Source organism: Rhincodon typus, chromosome 6 (assembly GCF_021869965.1).
Source record: "Rhincodon typus isolate 14 chromosome 6, sRhiTyp1.1, whole genome shotgun sequence".
NCBI lineage: Eukaryota > Metazoa > Chordata > Chondrichthyes > Orectolobiformes > Rhincodontidae > Rhincodon > Rhincodon typus.
In genome coordinates, this window is record NC_063337.1 from 25,080,543 (window position 1) to 25,101,602 (window position 21,060).

General features: G+C 43.3%; 1 protein-coding gene across 1 annotated transcript in view; it reads right to left on the reverse strand.

Moving 5' to 3' along the window:
* LOC109917255 (FRAS1 related extracellular matrix 2) overlaps positions 1–11,962 on the reverse strand; it is a 223,505-nt gene extending 211,543 nt beyond the window's left edge. The window contains exons 1-2 of the mRNA XM_048598312.1: positions 6,615–11,962; positions 1,054–1,143 (exon numbers count right to left, since the gene is read on the reverse strand). Of these exons, the coding sequence (XP_048454269.1) occupies positions 1,054–1,143; positions 6,615–11,646 (5,122 nt within the window). The 5' untranslated portion in view covers positions 11,647–11,962. The remainder of the gene's footprint in view (positions 1–1,053; positions 1,144–6,614) is intronic.
* Positions 11,963–21,060: the final 9,098 nt, after the last annotated feature.

Below are 21,060 nucleotides of genomic sequence, written 5' to 3' on the forward strand. Positions count from 1 at the left end.
ATGGAGCTAGAGAACCATGAACAATAAGTCGACCCGAACCACATTTGGCTGCTCTTTTGACAAGCCAATCCGGAGACAGACCCTGGGTTGACATGAAGCAGAGTGGGATAGACATTGGCTAGATGTGCCACATAGTACAACAGCATCCAACTGAACTCCTGTTTCTGTCTTGATCTCTGCTTGCAAAGTTGGCATCTGCTTGCATTTGATAACCAACTTGCCAAGGAGATTAGCCATGGGAATTTGCAACCCTAAATTTAATACCCAACGGTGACGATTTAACACTCCAAAAAAAAAACACAACTGTAATTACTTTCTTCTCCATGAATGTGACTTTCTCAGATTAAAATTACAAACATCTTTGAATGATACTGACCAATTAAGGCTTTGAGATGAACTTTTGAACTAAAATGACCCAGTGTTTACAAGCATGTACATGCATGCATTAATTTCAGTATAATTTTTTCATGGATTAGCAACAATTCAGATGAAAATAAAGTATCAGCATTCTTTCAAAACTCAAGGCATATTTGTACTAGAACAATTCTCCTTCAACCAAAAAGGACTTCTAACCTAATATGCAGGAACAACGTAGTATAATAAACAACACTAGTGAATGACTTCCAAAACCACCAGTTGAAGAATTTAAATTATGAAAGTCTTAATTAGAGAGAGACAAAAAAATTAATAAGGTTTATTTCAATGACCACCTTTCTTAATCTGATGCTATCCTCCTACTATTTCTCCAGGAATCAGTTTTGTATGCAGCACAAGCAAATTTTTAAAGCTATTCATATTAGGAAGCAAATAATAAAAAAAACTTCTTAAAAATGCATGAGCTAAGTCTTTAGATAAATGCTTTGACATTTTGGCCCAAAAACACTATTGGAAATATGAGCACTCAACTCTGGGAGAAATGACACCTTCATTCCCACTAGACAACACTTACAAGATTTGAAGTGGGAAGGAACATCTGGTTGCTGAAAAATGCTATAGAAAGAACAATACTATTAAATAGCCGATCTTACACAGAACAAACTGAACACCACCTACCACTGTCTTCGACTGAGAAGTGGAATACATCACTTGTCGCATTGTGCCCTTCCTTCAACACATAACAGATCTTCATGTTATCGATTTCCCCTGGAATACCAATGATGGATTAGTATTTTAAGGAAGGTATATTAAAATCCTTGGCTCACATTACATTCTTTACGAAGTTCCCTTCAGTGAACAATTAAGTCTGATGTTAGAGTAGTCAGTTTTGAATAGTGGGACATCTAGAAAATTAGAATGCTGAAAGGTACAATGATGGTGCAACTAATGAACCAAGATGTAATTTTGAATAATTGTACATCGTGCCATAGCAGAGGATCCTGATCGGTAAACAGGAACTTGTCCAAAGTGGGAAAGAAAACTAAGAAAACCAGAAGGAATTTATGTTGAGCTAAATGTATGGGTTCCTTAGCAACTGCTTGAAAGCATAGCAGGAAATATTTGAAGTTAAAATAAAACATAATTAAGTCTTTTGAACTCAACATTATGCAACAGTTTTGCAAAATTGACATTTCAGCAGCTTTGATCAGAATCAAACCATCAAAAATTAGAAGAGAACTTATTGTCTATTAATAGCAGTGAGAGTTGGTGGCTTATTATCTGGTACAATGTATTTTGCAATAACTAACCAATGGAATGTTATTAAATGCTTAGCTAAGTTAAATTTTTGACCTGTCAAGCTGTAGCTATTCAAACCATTTTAAATCACATCTGCAATTTAACATTCTAAGCCTGCACTAGAGTCATGTAATTTTGCAGAGTCCAAACTCAGAGAGACCTGGGAAGCTTACTTGGTTTAACGCTCCATATATTCAAACAATGAGCAGCAGCAATCAAACAAAGCTTAAAGAACAGTTACCAATAAATAAAATGTTAGAACCACTCAGCAGGTCACAGTTTCTGCTCAGAAAAGAGATATTAATGTTATGGTTGTAGTTCTTCGTCAAGTGCAGCTTCGAGAGTTGGTTTCCTCAAGACTTCTCACTTTATCGACGTCTCCATTTAAAGTAATTAGGGGATTCAAGCAGCATGTACTGCAATGATTTATGTCATGTTTGAGTGCCACATACTTACACAAACATGGAAAAGCCAAGAATTGGGGATAATGCTCTGTTGCTTCATGTGGGCTGCATATAAGCATAGATTGAAGAGAAATTGGACAGCAACCATTAAATCTTCCTGTACTGGTGGTTCATGGCTTTTTGATAAACTGTAGATTCCCAACATTCATTTTAAAAGGGACCTTGGTACTTTTGAGACACTTATGGCTGAGGACAAGAAAAACTCCATTTGTGTGGCAAGCCTTAGCTTAAAGGTGCAACTGAACTAAGGGCTGAATCTTAGGTTCTTTTGGCTATATGCGAGTTGGCCTGAGTTTTGTGAGGGGTTTTCCACTCTGTGGCCCAGTAGTTCGCTTGCTATACCTTACTCAGCTCGCCACATTAATAATCACCCAATCTCTATGCACGTCTCACGTCTGATTCTGGGCCCATCTTACGAGGTGCTATTCTGGACCAACTCACCACTGCCCAGAGATCCGCCAAAGCACCAGCATCTCCTGTGCACATGCCATGTTTAAAAGTACAGACAAGCACTGACTGCTGGAGCTACCAGGTGTGGCTCCTTTGATTTGATTTGATTTACTGTTGTCATGTACCTGTACAGTGAAAAGTTTTGCTTTGCCAGCAGTACAGGCAGATCATAGCAAATAAGGATATACAGATCATACGGTGCTTAGGGACAGTGAGGCATACAGGGTTACAACTGCACAGAAGGTGCACAAAAGCAAGGTCAACATTAGATTTTAATTTAGAGAGGTCTATTCAGCAGTCTTATAACAGCAGGGGAGCTGTTTCTGAATCTGTTGGTGCGTGTTCAAGCTTCTGTATCTTCTGCCTAAAGGAAAATGTTGAAAGAGAGTGTTACCAGGTTGGGAAAGGTCTTTGATGATGTTGCAGCCTTTCCGTGGCAGCGAGAAGTATAAATGGAGTCCATGGATGGGAGGTTGGCTTCCGTGATGGTCTGGGCTGTGCACACAACTTTCTGTAGTTTCTTACAGTCCTGGGGACAGCAGTTTCCATACCGAGCGGTTTCCATACTAAGCCATTATGCACCCTGACAGAATGTTTTCTATGGTGCATCTGTAAAAGTTGGTGAGGGTCCTTACGGACATGCCAAATTTCCTAAGCATCCTGAGGAAGTAGAGGTGTTGCTATGCCTTTTTGACCGTCACTGCTACGTGGGAGGTCCGGGACAGATTGCTGGATATTGTCACCCCTAGGAACTTGATGCTCTCGACCCTCTTCACCTTGGCTCTGCTGATGTAGATAGGGGCGTGTCCTCCTCCTTTCTTCCTGGAGTCATTGATCAATTCTTTTGTTTTGCTGACATAGAGAGAGATTGTTATCATTGCACCATGACACCAAGTACTCTATCTCCTCCCTGTATTGTGATATTGTTTGATATTCCTCATGGTTTGATGTCCAGCCTACAACCGTGGTGTCATCAGCATACTTGTAGATGGCATTCATACAAAATTTGGCTATGCAGTCGTGAGTGTACCGGGGGTATACTAGAGGGCTGAGTACGCATCCTTGCAGGATGCCAGTGTTGAAGATTATCGTGGAGGAGGATTATCGTGTTATTGTCTATGTTCACTGTCTGTGGGTCAGGAAGTTCAGGATCAAGTTGCAGAGGGCAGAGCCGAGATCTAGGTCTCAGAGTTTTGAGATTAATCTGGTAGGGATTATGTAAGCAGAGCTGTAATCAATGAGTAGGTGTCTGATGTAGGTGTCCTTGTTATCCAGATGTTCCGGGGATGAATGTAGGGCTAGGGAAATGGCGTCTGCTGTGGACCTGTTTTGCCAGTAGGTAAAAGATGCAGGGGATCGAAGCAGGCTGACAGGTTAGAGTTGATGTGGGCCACGACTAGCCTCTCAAAGCACTTCATGATTATGGAGGTCAGAGACACTGAGCAACAGTCGTTGAGGCACGTTGCATGTGTTTTCTTTGGTACTGGGATGACAGTGGTCTTCTTGAAGCAGGTGGGGACTTCAGATTCCTTGGAAATGGCAAACAGGGGGAAATTGTCACCCAGCTTTTCATGCGGGGATGTGGAGGTCCTATCGGATGGGGTGCTGCAGACATGGGATTTCCTCTTCCCCCAGGACGAGCAGTGGAATCCGCAACACCAGGCCATGCCAGCATGGTCCGATGGTGCTACCTGCCTTAGTGCTGATGCAGACGTCTTACGGATGCCAGCACCATACAAAAAGGGTCAATATCTATGCATATTCACCTTCTCTTCTCACAATCACTCGATTGCTACTACTGTATATATCTGTCACCAAGGCTCATGCTCTATCACTTTCATTAATGCCTGCAACATCTTCCCTCACTAGCTGCCACCCACCCCAATCCTGACATTACAAACCTTGTTTGCCCTATGTGCTGCTTATTCCTCTCCACCTGCAAGAACAGTAATAGCTGAGCCATCCACTTTCATGTCTCTTATTACCTGACCCTCTTTCATTTCAAAAGGATAACAGCCCCTTGTCTGACAATATGAGTCATAACAGATGATGGGCTGCCCAACATTTGGCTCCTCACCCTTATATGGAAAGGATCCTGAATCTAACCACCCAATGTGGCTGACTGAGAATGTCCAGGCACTCGGTCCATTATCGAAGGCTGTTCTTGACATACTATGGTAGATTTCCGCACAAAGGTGGTCCCCCTCAACTTAACTGAGACCTGCTAACAACAAAATCTTCCTTCCTTTGTGTCTGTGCTACACCGTAACGCGAGAGTAATATGAGCCTGGAAGTTCTGTCTATGGGGCCAAAGCTCACAATGACAAGGCAATGCAAGGCAGGGATACTGTGAGCGTCTCAGTCTGCTCAGAGTGAGTGTATGCTATGACAGTGAGTAAGGAGACTGGAGTTAGAGCCTGGTCCAGTCTGTCGAGTGGGTGCATGTCCCTGAGTTCAATGTCCTTACAGCAGCATTACAATCAATTTCCAGAGCAGCCCATGGAAGTGCAGAAGTATCCTGTAACTGGATCAGAGATGGACCTTGAGATTTCTTAGAGGCTGGCATATGTCCAATGCAATGACCAAGGAGATGGGGTATGTGTGGACTCAGCCCACAGAGCTGGCAATAAGTGGTCCTTCCCACTCAGAAATTAAGTGGCTGAGGTAGTGAGAAGGGGGAATGTTTCTTTCCAGGGCCAGCTTGCCCAATTGTTTGCCATTCCTACCATCCCTTTTGCGTCACATCCAGGGAGGAACAACGGAGGGGCAAATTACACTTTTCTGGCTATTTTAAATTGGTGACCTTTCATTTCTGTCTCCACTGATCACAGAAAATAGTCTTTCCCAGTATAATTTATCATTACATTTCCTTATTGTATACTGAATGAAGCTCTTAATTTAAAACCCTCTTAAATCTCTTCTTGACCTTCTTTGCTCCAAATGAACTAGTTCCAGTATCTCCTTATAACTAATGTGACCACCTCTGGCATCATCTTGTTCAATCTATGCTGTTCACACTCTATGGTTTTTGAGTTCTTTTGTTAATAGACTACCCAACATAGACACTATTACCCAAATTCAGAAGAATCCTTATACAACTGAAAAATAACATTGTTAAATGTACGATTCCTCTCATGATAAAAGATATATTTCCTTAATCTTCTCAATTACTTGCTGTAACTGCATACTTTTTTTGTGACTAGAACACGTAGCTCCCTATGCGCCTCAAATTGCTGCAATGATTCTCAGTTTACGTAACAGTCTGCTTTTTCAGCTGCATGAGATGAACTATTGTGCGAAACAGGAGTAATTTGTGTGGATATAGGCTGGTAGAAATTAACTTGCGACTGTCCATAGTTATTTCACAGAAGGTCTCTTTAGCCAAGAGGGGGATGAAATGATATCAATCAGCAGTGCTAGATTTGGATGTAGGTCTTAAAAGTAGATGGATTATGTTTTATTTATTGATTTCCCCAAATATAAGATCGTATATGGCAGTTGTTGCATGTGGTGTTAAATATAGATTATATTTGACGCTCTTTTTAGCTGAACTCACTATGTGCAATATATTGGAGAAGTCAGCGTACAAGGTCATCTCTATTAAGAACCTAGTTAACATTGCTGTCATGGTATGGTCATAAAATTCTGCTGGAAAACAGAACCTGTCAACGTTAGCAACAAAAATTTCAGTATTGCTGACCAGTAATATCGGTTTCCAACCATAAAAACCTAGTGCTACTTTGACCTCTGTCTGCTAATGAAGTTTGGTACTCGACTTGCGATGTATCTGTAATGATGGTATTCCTTCAATATGATTCTCATGTGCATATTACACACAAAGTCGATTCTCAACATTGGGTATTTAGTTGTAAACTGAATGCTGATTCAAAAGATACCTATCTTGTAATTTATTCCCAATCAGACATTTTTTCTCTGTTAAATCGAATCTCTCACTTCAAGATCAAATAAAATGCACCTGAAGACACTAAGAGAAATAATATCTGTATGACCAAGAAAAAATCTCACCTTGAGTAAATCCAGTTACACTCTCATTTCCTTTGCCCATGTGGATAAGATACCCGTGTTCAGGACCTTCCAGAATCTTGAATCTCAAAGCACTGTGTACACTATCACGGTCTTCAGCTTTTAATGCTTTGCTGGTAATCATAAACCCAAGGTGTCCTGTGGTGAGCCCGCGAAGGGTGGGGGCACCTTTATTCACAATAATCTGAGGCACTCCATTGTCAATGGGCATTGTTCGTATTCTCATCATCTGTGATTTTCGCGTTTCAAAGACGGTGTCAGGGAAGACGTAGAAGTCAGTATGCGTGCCATCAGTCACTGTGAAAGAAAAACTATCTTCAGAAAATTCCGTCCCGTCATGCTTGTAACTGATGAGGTTTTCATTCAAGTCCTGCTTGGTAAAAGATGTAATAGATATAGTGCGGTTAAATAGCAGCTGTCCATGAACTGGAACTTGTGTCACAGTAAACCGCAGCAAGTGATCAGGTGTGTCTCTGTCTTCAACAGTCAGTTCAAATGGAGTAATTAGTTTTACGTCTCCTTCATTCACCATCAAGTCATGGAAAGTAAGGACAGGTTTTTTGTTGTCAACATCACTGATAGAGATTCTGAAAGTACGAAACACAGGGTTGTATCCATCTGTGACTTCAAATTCAAAACTGTCCATTTTCACTTCATCATCAGACGTGTGAATATAGTAGATTTTGTTTCCAGCTAACTGAAGCTGAGAGAATGTTGTGACAGGTACCCCAGGTTCATCTGTGCATTCCAGGTGACCGCGAACAGGTGCTCGCGTAATACTGAAAAGAAGATTTTCATCAGGACTATTCAGATCAGTGGTACTGAGTAAATCTGTTGTAAGAGTTACTCTTCCACCTTCTTTTAGAGAGACACCTTTACTGACCACATCAGGAAAGATCATATCAATACCACCAATAGACACATAAAAGTAACGATCGATGAGTGGATTAACGCCGTCAGTTACATCAAACTTGATGAGGTCGCGGATACCTTCCTGGCCAGTATGTGTATAATGAATCAAATTCTTGTCAATATCATCCTGGGTGAAGTTCATTCCTACTGTAATGTTTTTAAATTTCCCTGATGGTACAAGTTGTTGCAAGAGACCTTGACTAGGTCCATAACGTATAATGTACACAAGAGTTTTGTCTTCTGAGTCCAGGTCTGTAGCTTTAAGAACTTTATCATTTATTACTTTCGTTTCTCCAATCTCAATTTCTAGTCCATTATTTACAGTCATTCTTGGAGTTTCATCATCAACTGGAATGACCATAATGATTACTGTCTTTTCAACACTGTACTTCCCATCTGTAAGGCGAACGTCAAAGCTGTCTTCCTTAGTTTCGGAATCATCATGCTCATAAACAATGCTGGAACCTTCTCTGATCTGACCTAAAGTAAAACTGTTGACAAGGACAGTACCTGTAGTAAGCTGATTTACTATCTGACCATGCTTTGGAGGTTTAATGATGGAGAAAGTTAATTCGTTAGCAGGGATGTCAGCGTCTGCAGCATTGAGAATAGGAGTGTCAATAACAAGGCTCATACCTTCCATTACAACAAACTCTCTCATGAAAATGTCTGGTTTTTCATCATTTGCAGGTATTATAACAATTGGAAAAAAGTGTCTCTCTGAGAAGTTAATTCCATCAGAGCAGCGGAATGTAAATCTATCTTCCACTGGTTCAACAGTTTTGTGAATGCTCTGAACATAATTAATGTGTCCAAGACGGATCTCCTTAAAAGTGAAAGCAGTGATAGCAGTTCCGGCACGAGATGTTTCAGACCCAGGAGCCGGTGAAATGTTCTCTACATAGCCAGAAGTTGGTTGGACAATTATAGTACAGAGTATATCATCATTGGGGGTATCAAAATCTTCAGCTTTCAAATGTTTCTGTGATATTGTATTTTTATCACCTTCAACCACAGTAAACTGCTTTCCGACAATAACGTTTGGAGCTTGACTGTCAACAGGAAGGACAGTCACCTGTACACGGACACCTTGCACCTTGTTTCCTCCAATGTTCCACTCATCAGACATGTCAGTGAGCGTCAGATTAAAAGAATCTTCTTTCTTTTGCAGTCCTATCTCACCATCTGTGTGAGCATAGATCACAACTCCATTAATGATGTCTTGTTGTGTAAAACTTTCAGAGGGGATTCCATTAACCAAGATCTCTCCCAGCTGTGGTTGGTCCTCCACAATGAAGGTCAGCCGAAGATCATCTGTGTCTTCATCGGTTCCTTGGATGACATTGGTTGTTATTTCAGTGGCTCCATTCTCCAACACATCTAAGTACGATCCAATAGTTCCGACTGGCAACGTAATAGTTGGTACTTCATCATCAACAGGACGTACTGTTACCTTAACAGTGATAGTAACTGTATGAACTCCATCACTCACATCTATTTTCAATGAATCGCCAGTAGACTCGTCACCATTGTGCACATATGCGATTTTGCCATTACTTATATCATTTAAATTAAATGCTTCTCCCTCCGTTATAGTAACACCAGCGTACTGCAACTGACCATGTTTCGGAAGCTGAGAGAGCGTAAATGTAATCTGGGGTCCATCAGTGTCCGGATCTGTAGCATCCAGTTCGGCACTTGTAATTATGTAGGTATCTCTCTCAAACATTATAAAGCCAGTGTTGGTTATTTGAGGCGGTTTGTTGTCAACAGGCTGCAGAAAGATGGTGAAGGTGCCATCCACGCTATTGCCAGCCGTGTCTTCCACTGTAAACTCAAACTGAACCACATGAGGAGTAATTCCAAGCTCCACATCAGGAGGTCGGTAGGCAATTTTGTGGTGGTTGACCTGAGCTTGGGTGAACTCGCCCACCAGGGTGTTGGGGCTTTCTGTCAAGACGATGTTGCCCATTTGCACGGGGTTGTTCTCATCGGTGTCGGTGGGGGGCTTTGTAATGGTATATCTCAGATCCCTGTCGTCCGAATCCAGGTCGGTGTAGCGAAGGAATTTCCGGCGAAAGTGGGTCAGGCGATACTCCTCCACGATCATCTGTAAAGTGGTGCCCGGGTACAGCTCGGGGGCGATGTCGTCCACCGGTTGGATTTTAATCACGAAGGTGTGCTCGCCGGACTGATTCGGGGGGTCGTTGTCATCCTGCACACGGAAGACCAGCTGCTCCATCACCGCCTCGGTGCTGTGAGGGCCCACATGGCGGTAGAAGAGCCTGCCGTTCATGATGTCCTGCTGGGACCACTCCATCACCACCTTCTCGTAGGCGCCCGCCCTCTCGGTGTACTGCCAGGAGGAAGGGTCGGCAGGGGGCTCCACCTGCCGGAGGACCATCTCCCCGAGGCCGGGCACGGGCGGCTCGAGCGCGAAGCGGATGGTCGAGTCCTCGGAGTCGACGTCGGTGGCGCTGAGCACGAACGGGGAAATGGGCGCGGCCTGGTGCTCGGGCACGCTCAGGCCGGTATTGGCGTTGACGACAGGCGGCTCGTCGTCGGTGGGCACCACGGTGATGGGGAAGAGGAACTCGACGTCGTGCGCTCCGTCCGTCATGCGGAACACGATGTTGTCGCTGTACGTGTCGCTGCCGTCGTGCTGGTAGAGCACGGTGCCCGCGTCCAGGTCGGCGGCGGTGAAGAACTTGCGGCGGGAGCCCAGCACCGTGAGCTGTCCGTGCCTCAGGCCGTCGAGCACGGTGAGCCTGACCTCGTGCAGGTTGTCTTCGTCGCTAAGCTGCAGGTTGCGGGAGCTGGACAGGGCCCGGGACTGACCCTCGTACAGGAGCTGCCCGGTGTTGCGGCTGACCACCGGCGCCAGCGTGTTCATCGGCTTGACCACCACCACGAAGGCGAACGGCTCGGACACGGCGCCTTCGGTGTCCACCACCTCGAACTCGATCTGGAAAATCCTCTCGTGGTCGGAGTCGGCGGCCGGCGGCTGGTAAGCGATCTTCAGCTCCTGCAGGTCGCGCTGGTAGAAGGAGGTGATGGGCAGGTGCCGGTCGTCGGTGCTGACCACCGAGCCGAGCGGCGGCGGCGACGTGATGTTGAAGACCAGCTCCCCGGGCTCGGACTCGGCGTCCTCGGCCGCCAGCATGTCCGGAGTGATGGCGGTCAGCACGAACTGGTCCACCTCCATCATCATCATGGCCACGAAGCTGGGCTTGGGCGCCGTGTTGTCCGCTCCGCCGCGGATGCGCACCACGATCTGGAAGTATTCCTGCTTCAGCAGCTGGCCCTCGGCGTCGTGCAGCTCGACCACCGCCGGGATGTAGTCTCGGTTGGGCGAGCCGGTGGCCGCCATGTGGCGGTACCGCACGCCCGAGTCCAGGAACTCCTGGCAGTCCAGCAACTGACCACCACTACCTCCTCGCCTCTCGTCCACTAACCGCCCGTAGCGAGGGAGGCCGCCGGCGCCACTCAAGGTAGCGAGGCGGCAGCGCTGCCAGCTGGGCTGGTAGCTCAGCTCCAGCACCTTGCGGTCGATCGCGTTGCTGGTGCCCAGGAGGCGCTCGACGGTCAGCGGCAGGTTGCGGGTGACGATCTCCAGCTGGGTGAAGACCACCTCGACCTCCAGCATGAACGGGATGATCACCGTGTCCGTCTGGCTGTCGTACCTCAGCTGCAGCTTCACCCGGTCCCGGGACGGGCTCCGGGAGCCGAAGTGCGAGTATTTCACCTCGTCCCGCCCGAAATCGCACGGGAACTTCTTGGGACTCAGCTGGCCCGGCCGCTGCGACAGTGGGTCGTTGCCCAGGACAGTGACCGTGCACTTGTCTCCCGGCTGAACCTGGATGACCAGGTCGTGGATGGGGTCCAGCTCGACCGAGCGGCCGAAGGGCACACGGATACCGTTGTTGGCCAGAAGGATGGAGTCCTCGGACAGTCCCGACATAAATCCGTAATAAAGTTCTGCACTTTCCAAACTCTCATAGCCCCTTGTGCTACCTGTCACTGTCAGAGCCAACAACAACAGCAGCCTGGCCACACACAAACAGAAGCACTTACTCTCCCCTCTCTGCTGCAAACTTCCCATGGTCTTTACTTTCTTCTCACAAAGATTTATTTCCTCTTCCCTCCCTTTCACACAGCAAAGGATCTGCACAGATTAGTCTCTCTGTCTCTCATGTGTTTCAAAAAAAGTGACAATTCTCTTGTTCTTCTTCTGTGCTGTTGTTGAGAACCAAGTTTGCAGCCAGTCTATGTCTCTTTCTCCTTTCGGGTCGCAGCAACGAATTGCACCACTGCACCCTACACCAGCCCAGACTCCAGGCTATAAACTCCGGTAGCTGGGACTAACCTGTCTGCGGAAGTACCGCCCCACTGCCGGCACCGATTGGAGATCAATGAGATCCCAGCCCGTGTCCTTGTCGCCCAACCTTCCGGCCGGTGGGTGGTCAGGTAAACTGTCAATTAGGTGACGTCTTCTAGAAGGGACCCAACTCGGGTTCCTGCTTCCCCCACCCACCGAGCCCCTTCCTAGCTGAGAATATAGACCACGAGCACTCCGTAAATGGCAACATGGCCAGCAGAGGTAATGATCAGGGAAAAGCGAGACAGAGCAAATATAAGGAGAAGAAAGACCGAACAGATTACATCTCGGTGGGAGGAGGGTCCAGCAGAATGACGGGAAGTTAAATAGCGAAAATTAGGAGAGAGAGAAAGTTGAGGAAGCAAACCTATCTTGGGAACTAGGTACACTTTTGGATTGAATACAGTAGAAGAAAAGGGAGGAGTTGAGATTAAATGAAGATCAAAGTCACAAATTAGGTGTAATGGCAAAGACTGCGAAAAGGGATACGAATAACGATTAATAAACTTTTTAAAAAAAATCGAAAGCTTCAAGTCATTGTTTTAAACTTTGTGCCAAAGTTTCCCTGTTCATGTTTGGCCCGTGAACGCTGCTTTACGCTAACACGTTGGAAATGAGCAGTGGGAGCTGCTGGTTGAAATTATTCCATGTTTGTTTATTTAGGTTTGTGTCTCATAAAATTTTATCGTAATTGTTTGTCGTTTCATTTGACACAGACGTGGAAATGTTACTGTGTTCAAAGTGACTTGCGAAAATAAAACTTAACACAAACAAGTTTGTTAGGGCATGTTGTGTCTGAAATCTTACTTATGTAGTTATCTCATGAGTATGTACGAGGGAGGAATCCTGTCCACAACTTTATAGAATGATTTCAGAATTGGCCATCGCATTTATTTGTCGCGGTTTTACGACATTGTTTGTTGTTACTGTCCAACGCATCATTTCCCAAACAGTTGTTTATCGATAACCCAGCATTTCTTATCACCGGACTCGGTTGTCACTACAATGTTGAAGCGACAACTAGCCATTCATTTCCATTCTAGAGGCCAGAATCTGGTCGCGAGTGCCCGTCAGACATCAAAAGCGGTAGCAACACTAGTGTTGGAGTGGGAAACCTAGAGGGAGCTCTGGGCTGCACGACCACATGAATTCACAGCTGCCTACCTTGGGGCTATGAGAACCGGAGGTTCCGCCTTAAAGCCAATTCCGTGCATTGAGCCAAGGTAAGAGTAAACATCTACACAAAAAGGGGCTTGTGTGCATAAATTTAATTGTAGGCTTTTATTGCTTTCGGGGGCCAGTCTTGCTTTGCTTCGTGCTTCTTTTCAAAGTAGTCTGCCGTCCAATTTTCACTGTATATTCTCCTTGTGCTAGCCCGTTAGTTCACCTCTTCAGATGTAATCTTATAATTGACAGTATTTGTAAAATTCCAAAGTATCAATGGATTTTCCCATCCAAAGAAATCATTAGAATCAACTCTAAAACAGAAATTGCTGGGAAAACTCAGCAGCTCTGGCAACATCTTAGAGACGGAAAGTTAACATTTCGAGTCTGCAGAACGGATCGACAAGTAATTTAGCATTTAAACAGTGCTCCACTAGCTTCCCGCTTGCGTCCATTTCACTTTATCATACCCCGCTGCCCATATTCTCCTCCCTCTAATGTTTATCTTCATACACTCAGCATCCGTCGTATGAATTATCTGGGTCCGTCAGGTTCTATGTTACCAGAAGTTCAAATCCACGAAGGCTCATGAAGCAATACTTTCCGAATTCATTACCACTAGCATCAATAAGGACCGGCAGTTGATATGTGTATGGAACACCGACACTTGCAAGTTCTCCTCCAAGCCACTCACCATCATAATTTGGATATATATCACCGTTCCTTCAGTGTTGCTGGGTCAAAATCCTGGAAGTACCTCTGTGGGTGTACCAACAACAAATAGACTGCAGTGGTTCAAGAAGGCAAATCACTATCAGCTTCTCAAGGACAATTAAAGATGGGCATTAAATGCCAGCAAACTCAACGCATCAATCAATAAAAAAAAGTTGTGTGACTGACCAGTAATCTGTAGCAGTGTGTGGCTGAGGTGGTTACTGCCTGCTGAAAAGATAAAACCTGACACTGTCCTGAAATGACAGCTTGCATTTGTACAGCACATTTAACATAGCGCAATGTCTCAAGTGGCTTCACAGGAGTGGTATCAAATAAGGAGACATTAGGGAAAGTGACCAAATGCTTAGATAAAGAGGTGCATTTCAAGGAATGTCTTAAAGGAGGAAAAAAGAGGTAGGGAGCTGGATAGGTTTATGGAGGTAATTTACAAGTATCAAAATTGTAGTGTTTAATAAAGATTTATGTAGTCTAAAAATGAAGTAATATTGGATACAAGAACTTCTGGGATTACCAACAAGGCATTTTGTTTAGTTACTAATTTCTTTGTTATTTTAGCAATTCATTCAACATACTCTTTGCAGAACCACAAAATGAATACCATGGATTCATCATGAATTCAGCTATCCACAGAGGTTCTAAGCTTTTCCCTTGTGGCATCTATTTATTTCTTAATTGATTCTACAGTTGTTAACCTCAATTAGTCTACCTGAATTAATTTATCTTGAAACCTTGTTGTTGATCAATCTGTGTGTGAAAATAAAAGCTCTAACATCACTCTTAAAATTACTTTTGTTAATTTGAACTTATGTGCTCTTCTTCTGTAGCTCATTCAGTTGAATTTGAAGTAATATTCTGAGTTAAATTTTTCTGTGCCCTTGACAAACTAATGTAAGATTAATTCTTAGAATTCTCCATGTGAGACTGAAAACACTAAGTTAACAGGTGTTAACCAAAGGGATCAATTAGTCTCATGCTTCTCCTGAGCACTACAACCTGCAACTTGAATACTGTTTTGATTTCTTGCATGCAGTACTCAATTCTGTGTGGTTTACTCAGTGCATGATAACATTTGATCACTACTTCCTTGGACTTTATCCATTTTGACTATATAATCGGACATCTTATTGATTTTTGCTGTTAATTGTTCTAATTTGGTTTTAAGCTTAGCATTGAGCACACTATAATTGCTTGGTCATTCTCAGTGACATCTGTATTGTTTAAATGCCATGCATAAAGTGTGTTTTATATATATAATATCCATTGAGTGGATTCTGTTTTTCCTTCCTGCATGCTGTGCTTTATACTTCTTTGCCTTAACTTTCATCGGTCGTTATTTTGCTGATTTACTTACTTTGTTCTATCTGTCAGCCTTGGTTTAGTCATTACACTTTTTGTCTTAGAAGGTCATCTATTCAGACTTCAATTAAGAGTTAAATATGACTGATATTTCAGTGCAGCACTGAGGAAATGCTGCATTTTTAGATGTGCTGCCTTTTTCAATGAGGTGATAAAGAGAGATCTTTATCTGCTCCCCTGAAGTAACCACTCTATACCATTACTGAAAGAAGTTCAGGAGAATCCTTCTGGGATCTTGGCCAACATTTAGATCTTACCTGATATTGCAAAAACAGGTTATTGATTTCTTTAAGGGATCTTGCTGTGTACCGAATGGCAGTGGCAGTTCCCAATATTGTAAAAATGACATCACTTCAACAGTACATGCAAACATATGAAAAAGGAGCAGAAGTAGGCCATTCTGCCTCTTGAGTCAGCTCCACCATTCAATAAGATCATGGCTGATCTGGTGTTTCAAATTCCACATTCCCATCTACTCCCAGTGATCTTTGATTCCCTTGCCTAACTAAAATTGACCTACCTCAGTTGTTAAAAGTATATAGTGATTGTGCTTGCCCTGAAATAACCCAGGCTTCCAAAGTTTCACAGTCCTCTGAGAGAGAAAAAAAATCTCCTTTATCTCCACCAAAAGTCTCTAATTTTGAGTGCCCTCTACTTCTGGGCTCACACATAAAAGCAAACATCCTTTCTATGTCCTCATTTAGGATCTTATACTCATCGATCAAGTCACCCCTTACTATTCTACAACTTGAGCCTGTCTAACCAATTCTCAGAAGAAACCCAATCATTCTGGCTATCAACCTAGTAAATCTCCTCTGAAACATCCCCGGTGCCTAGTATCCTCAATGCCAAGTGTCAATCTAGTAAATCCCCTCTGAACAAACCTCTGCTTAAATAAGGAGGCCAAGACTACACACAGTATTTGGGATGTGGACTCAACAGTGCCCTATATAACTGAAGCATTACATCCTTACTTTATGTTTAATCATTCTTGTAATAAAGGATAGCATTCCATTAGCCTTCTTTATTACACATGGTACCAGCATGCTATGATTCATGCCTAGAACATCAAGATTCCTCTGTATGTTGGAAATCCACATTTATTCTCCATTTAAAACTCTGCTTTTTCATTCTTCCTGCCAAAGTAAACAGCTTCCAGTTTTTTTCCACATTATAATCCATCTGCCAGATTTTTGCCCACTCAATCTATCTATTATCAGTAAATTCCTTCCCCTTTAGGGAAGAAAATCTACGGCTTGAACTGGTCTGGCCTACATGTGGCTACCTAACCATAGCAATGAGGTTGACTCTTAACTTCGCTCTGAAGACTTAGTGATGGGTAATAAATATTGGCCTAGCCAGCAACTCCTGTACGTCATGAACAAAAGAAAACTCTCAGTTCTTCATCCTGATCAATGTTTTTGTCATTCTGTACCATTACAAATGAACATAAAGATTATGATTTGTTTGTGTTTTAATTTCCACATTCACATGTAACATTGATTCCCATGCCTAACAAGAATCCATCTACCTCTGTCTTAAAAACATTCAATGCCTCCACCACCTTGCGAGGCAGAGATCCAAAAACACCTCATCTCTGTCCTGAAAGGGCCAGCCTCAGTTTTAAAATGGTGCCTTTGTTTTGGACTGACCCACAATAGAAAATATTAATTCCACTTCAGACTTTTCAAGGTCTTTCAGAATCAAATTAACCCTCACTCTTATAAACTCCATTGGAAACGAGGTCAACCTAATTTGAAATTTTCCCTTGGATGTTTGCCGTTATGTTTCTATTTATCCATCCTTTAGCTCAGCATGCCAGTTCACTTCATATAGCACAACTTTCATTCCCACATAGCTGCCCTTATTTAAATTTAAAATGCTAGTCTTAGACCTACACTTCTGCCTTTCAAATTGGATGTAAATTGCAACTGCGTTGCGTTTGCTGCCACATATGTGTGTCTTTATTCTGAAGTTGTTAATTAATCCTGTTACTTTATGGGTAAGGCCTTGTTGGAATTATGGCTCGCCACTCATCCTCCCAAATTGCCATTCTTTCAGTTTCGCCAAGTCAATATCCTGGCACTAACACACTAACAGCATTAAGGATCTACATGCAGCACAAGGGCGCAGTGAAGAAGGCAGCTCACCACCACCTTCTCAAACACAATTAGGAAATAAATGCTGACCTAAGCTGCAATGCCCACATCCCATGAATGAATTAGAAAAAACACTGCAGGTAACATAGTGTGTTCGTGCTGCAGCTGACAAAAAGGCAAGAATGAAATTTAAAATGCAGACCGTGGCATTTGATCCTGTTTCACTGCTGACCGCAAATGTCACTGTCTATGTGATGCAATTCTGTAGTGAATTTGTCTTAGAATGAATCTTTGTGTCACCATAGGTCAGCCTTGTCATGCCTCCTTTGCAACATGTGCAGGAAAATTAGGGTCTGCCTGGAGAAAACAGTTGTTGGTACTTTCCTGGGAAATAACTGGGACCATGCTCTTGCTTTGCCACTAGTATTGGCCATTGATTAGCAAGAGGACTGACTGAAACAGATCTCTAAAGCACAGAGCCACTGATAGCGTTAACAATTTTGGCACTTGGGAATATCCAGATTTGCTTTTTGGAAACCTGCCTACTACTGGGCAGTTGGCACAGTACCTACTAAGATAAACTCAGCTGACCGTCAGTATTGGTCATGCTTGTAATTGGAATCCTGGCTAGTTACACTGCTGGGAGAAATGTTGCTGCATTGGTGTATTCAGACAATTATGTTCAATCATTGTCACACCTTAGCTTTCAAAACTGTAAAGTGAATATGTTCATTATACCATGATTAAACGTTGCCTCTGAAAATAACAATTTGCTTGATTATTTTTCAACAAATGAGGGCATCATTGCCAAAGACAGTATTTGTTATCTATCCCCAACTGCCCTTGAAATGAGTGGCTTGCTTGGCCATTTCAGAAGGCATTTAAGAGTCAACCACATGACAGTGCGCCTGGAGTCACGGAGGATTCACAACTTACATGAACCAATTGATGACAGCTGTTACAGTCTGTATTACTGAGACTAGATTTCAATTCCAGACTTATTAATTGAATTTAAATTCTCCACAACCCTACCATGGTGGGACGTGAGACCATGTCCCCATAGTATTAAGCTGGGCCTCCGAACTACTAATCCAGTGGCATTGCAACTACACCATAATAACCCACCATGCTGCACCCCTGTGAGAAGGCAAAATAGTGACAGCTGAATTCTTTTGTGCTAAACTAATTTGATGATATCAAGCTGATTCTCTAACTTAACTTTCTTCCTAATGCTGTTGTGGATGAAACTAATCGAAAATGCCAACATCTTCCTCCAAAATTGTGCACAAAAAGCACGATTGTATGAACCTAATATCATCAGAGTTCCAGTATTTGACGTGAGAAAGGCAAATTCAAAGTTCATCAAATATTTTCATGAAATGGTTTTACAAAGTTTACGAATTAGTGTTTTTGCCTCTGTCCTACTTATACTGCTTAACTGCTAAAAAAGTTTCATTATTATCCTGACTTCTGGATAAGTAACATTTCCAGACATGTAAAAGCCTTGATTACGCTTTGAGGTGCATTAAAGCATTCTGAATTTCCTAAGAGTTAGCTGTAATCAGCTGGTAACATACTACTAGTTGTACTTTAAAAGAGGTCATTGTGCAGGAGAGAATAAATATCTTGTAAGTTTGCCTTTCAAGATTCAAAAAGCACCGCCAATCCTTCAACTGAAATGATCAGATGATAACTGCAACAACAAAAACCATTGTGGTACATTCCTATAGGATAGAGACTGTCCTGTGATAGGATGGCATTTTAAATAAATTATGTTGTGGTTCAAAATTCAAAAGGAGTGATAAAACAATGCTGATAATTATTGGTTCTTTCTGTCTCAAGTAATAGAATCCATTGCAAGAAGTAAATTTGACAATCATCTGCAGAATAACAATTTTTAAAATAAATAAAATTTAAAAGTAACCATATGCACGAGTGAAGCATTTTTTGTCTGACAAATTTCCTTGAGGGGTGAAAGCTGCATGGACCACGTAAAGCTCAATGAGATACTTTACCTTGACCTGCAAATCAATTTTGATGGGTTTTCACATCAAAGACTGTAAATTAATCTATTAGCTGTGGAGATTCAGGTAAAGCAAATGAACCTAGGAACCAATCAGGATGGCATTTAACACCGTCATTCATGGCAAGTTTGATGGCAGTGAGAGCATCTAATCAGGCAGGACAGTGTTGAGTAGGGAGTTTGCCACCAGCACCATTATGATTGCCTGCCTGACTAACTGACAATTGAGGCCTTTAACTGGGCAATTCATGGCCTCATTGGGCATTCGCCATGCAACAAGCTAATCTGTGTACCTCCTCCCCATCCAAATAACAAACCAGTACCTCTCCGACTTCAGTGGCTGGGAGGAACAGGGGAGTTGTGAGACAGTGGTGGAGGAGAAGGGGTTGGAGGAATAAGAGGATAGGACAGATGAATGCGTGGCTGAGGTGCTGGTGCAGGGGGAAGGGATTCAGATTTCTGGATCATTGGGATCTCTTCTGGGGCATAATTGACATGTACAAGAGGGGTGGGCTGCAAATAACCTGGAGGCACACTGATGTTCTGGTGGGGTAATTTGCTAGAGCTACTTGGGAGGCTATAAATTAATGTGGTGGAGGGTGGGTCCTGAAGCAGTAGTGAGATGAGAGAAGGTTGAGGCTATTACAGAAGTTAAAGAGAGCAAATTAAACAGGCAAGACCACGGCAGAGAATGAGGGAAGACTGATGAATTGAAATGCATTTATTTCAAGAGACCTGACAGGTAAGGCAGATGAACTCAGGACATGTATGCAAAGAGCTTGATTAGGGGAGTGGCAAGTTCTGGAGCACAAGTCTTCAGTACTGTTGCCAGAATGTTGTCAGGGCCCATAACCTTTTCAGTGTCCAGCACCTCCAGCCTTTTCTTGATACCATGTGGAGTGAATTGAATTGTTGAAAATGGGCATCTATGATGCTGGAGACTATTGGAGGAGTCCAAGATGGATCATCCACTTGGCACTTCAGGTGAAGATTGCTGTAAATGCCTCTGCCTTATCTTTTGCACTGATGCTCGGTTCTTCCATCATTAAGGATGGGGATATTTGTGGAGCCTCCTCCTCTCGTGAGTTGGTTAACTGTTCTCCATTCACGACTGGATGTGGTAGAACTGCAGAGCTTAGATCTGATCCATTGGTTCTAGAATCACTTAGTTCTATCTATCACTTGCTGCTATGTTATTTGGCATACAAGTAGTCCTATGTGGTAGCTTCGCCAGGTAGACACCTTATTTTTAGGTGTACCTGGTGCTGCTCCTAGCATGTCCTCCTGCACTCCATTGAACCAGGAATGTCTGTTTCAAAGGAATCCCTGGCTTGATGGTGGGGATATGCTGGGCTATGAGGTTACAGATTGTGCTGGAGTACATTTTTGCTGCAGTTGATGGCTCACAGTGCCTCATGATGCCCAGTCTTGTGTTGCTAGATTGTTTGAAGTCTGTCCTATTTACCATGGTGATTGTGCTACACAACGTGATGGAGGGTATTCTCAATGCGAAGGTGAGACTTCATCTCCACAAGGACTGTGTGGTGGTTGCTCTTAATGATACTGTTATGGACAAATGTATCTGCAGCTGGCAGATTGGTAAGGATGAGGTCAAGTATGTTTTTTCCCTCCTGTTGGTTTCCTCACCACTTGCCACAGGCACAGTCTAGCAGCTATGTCCTTTAGGATCTGACCGGTTCCATCAGTAGTACTGCTGCTGATTCACTCTTGGTGGTGGACATTGAAATGCCTCCTTACTGT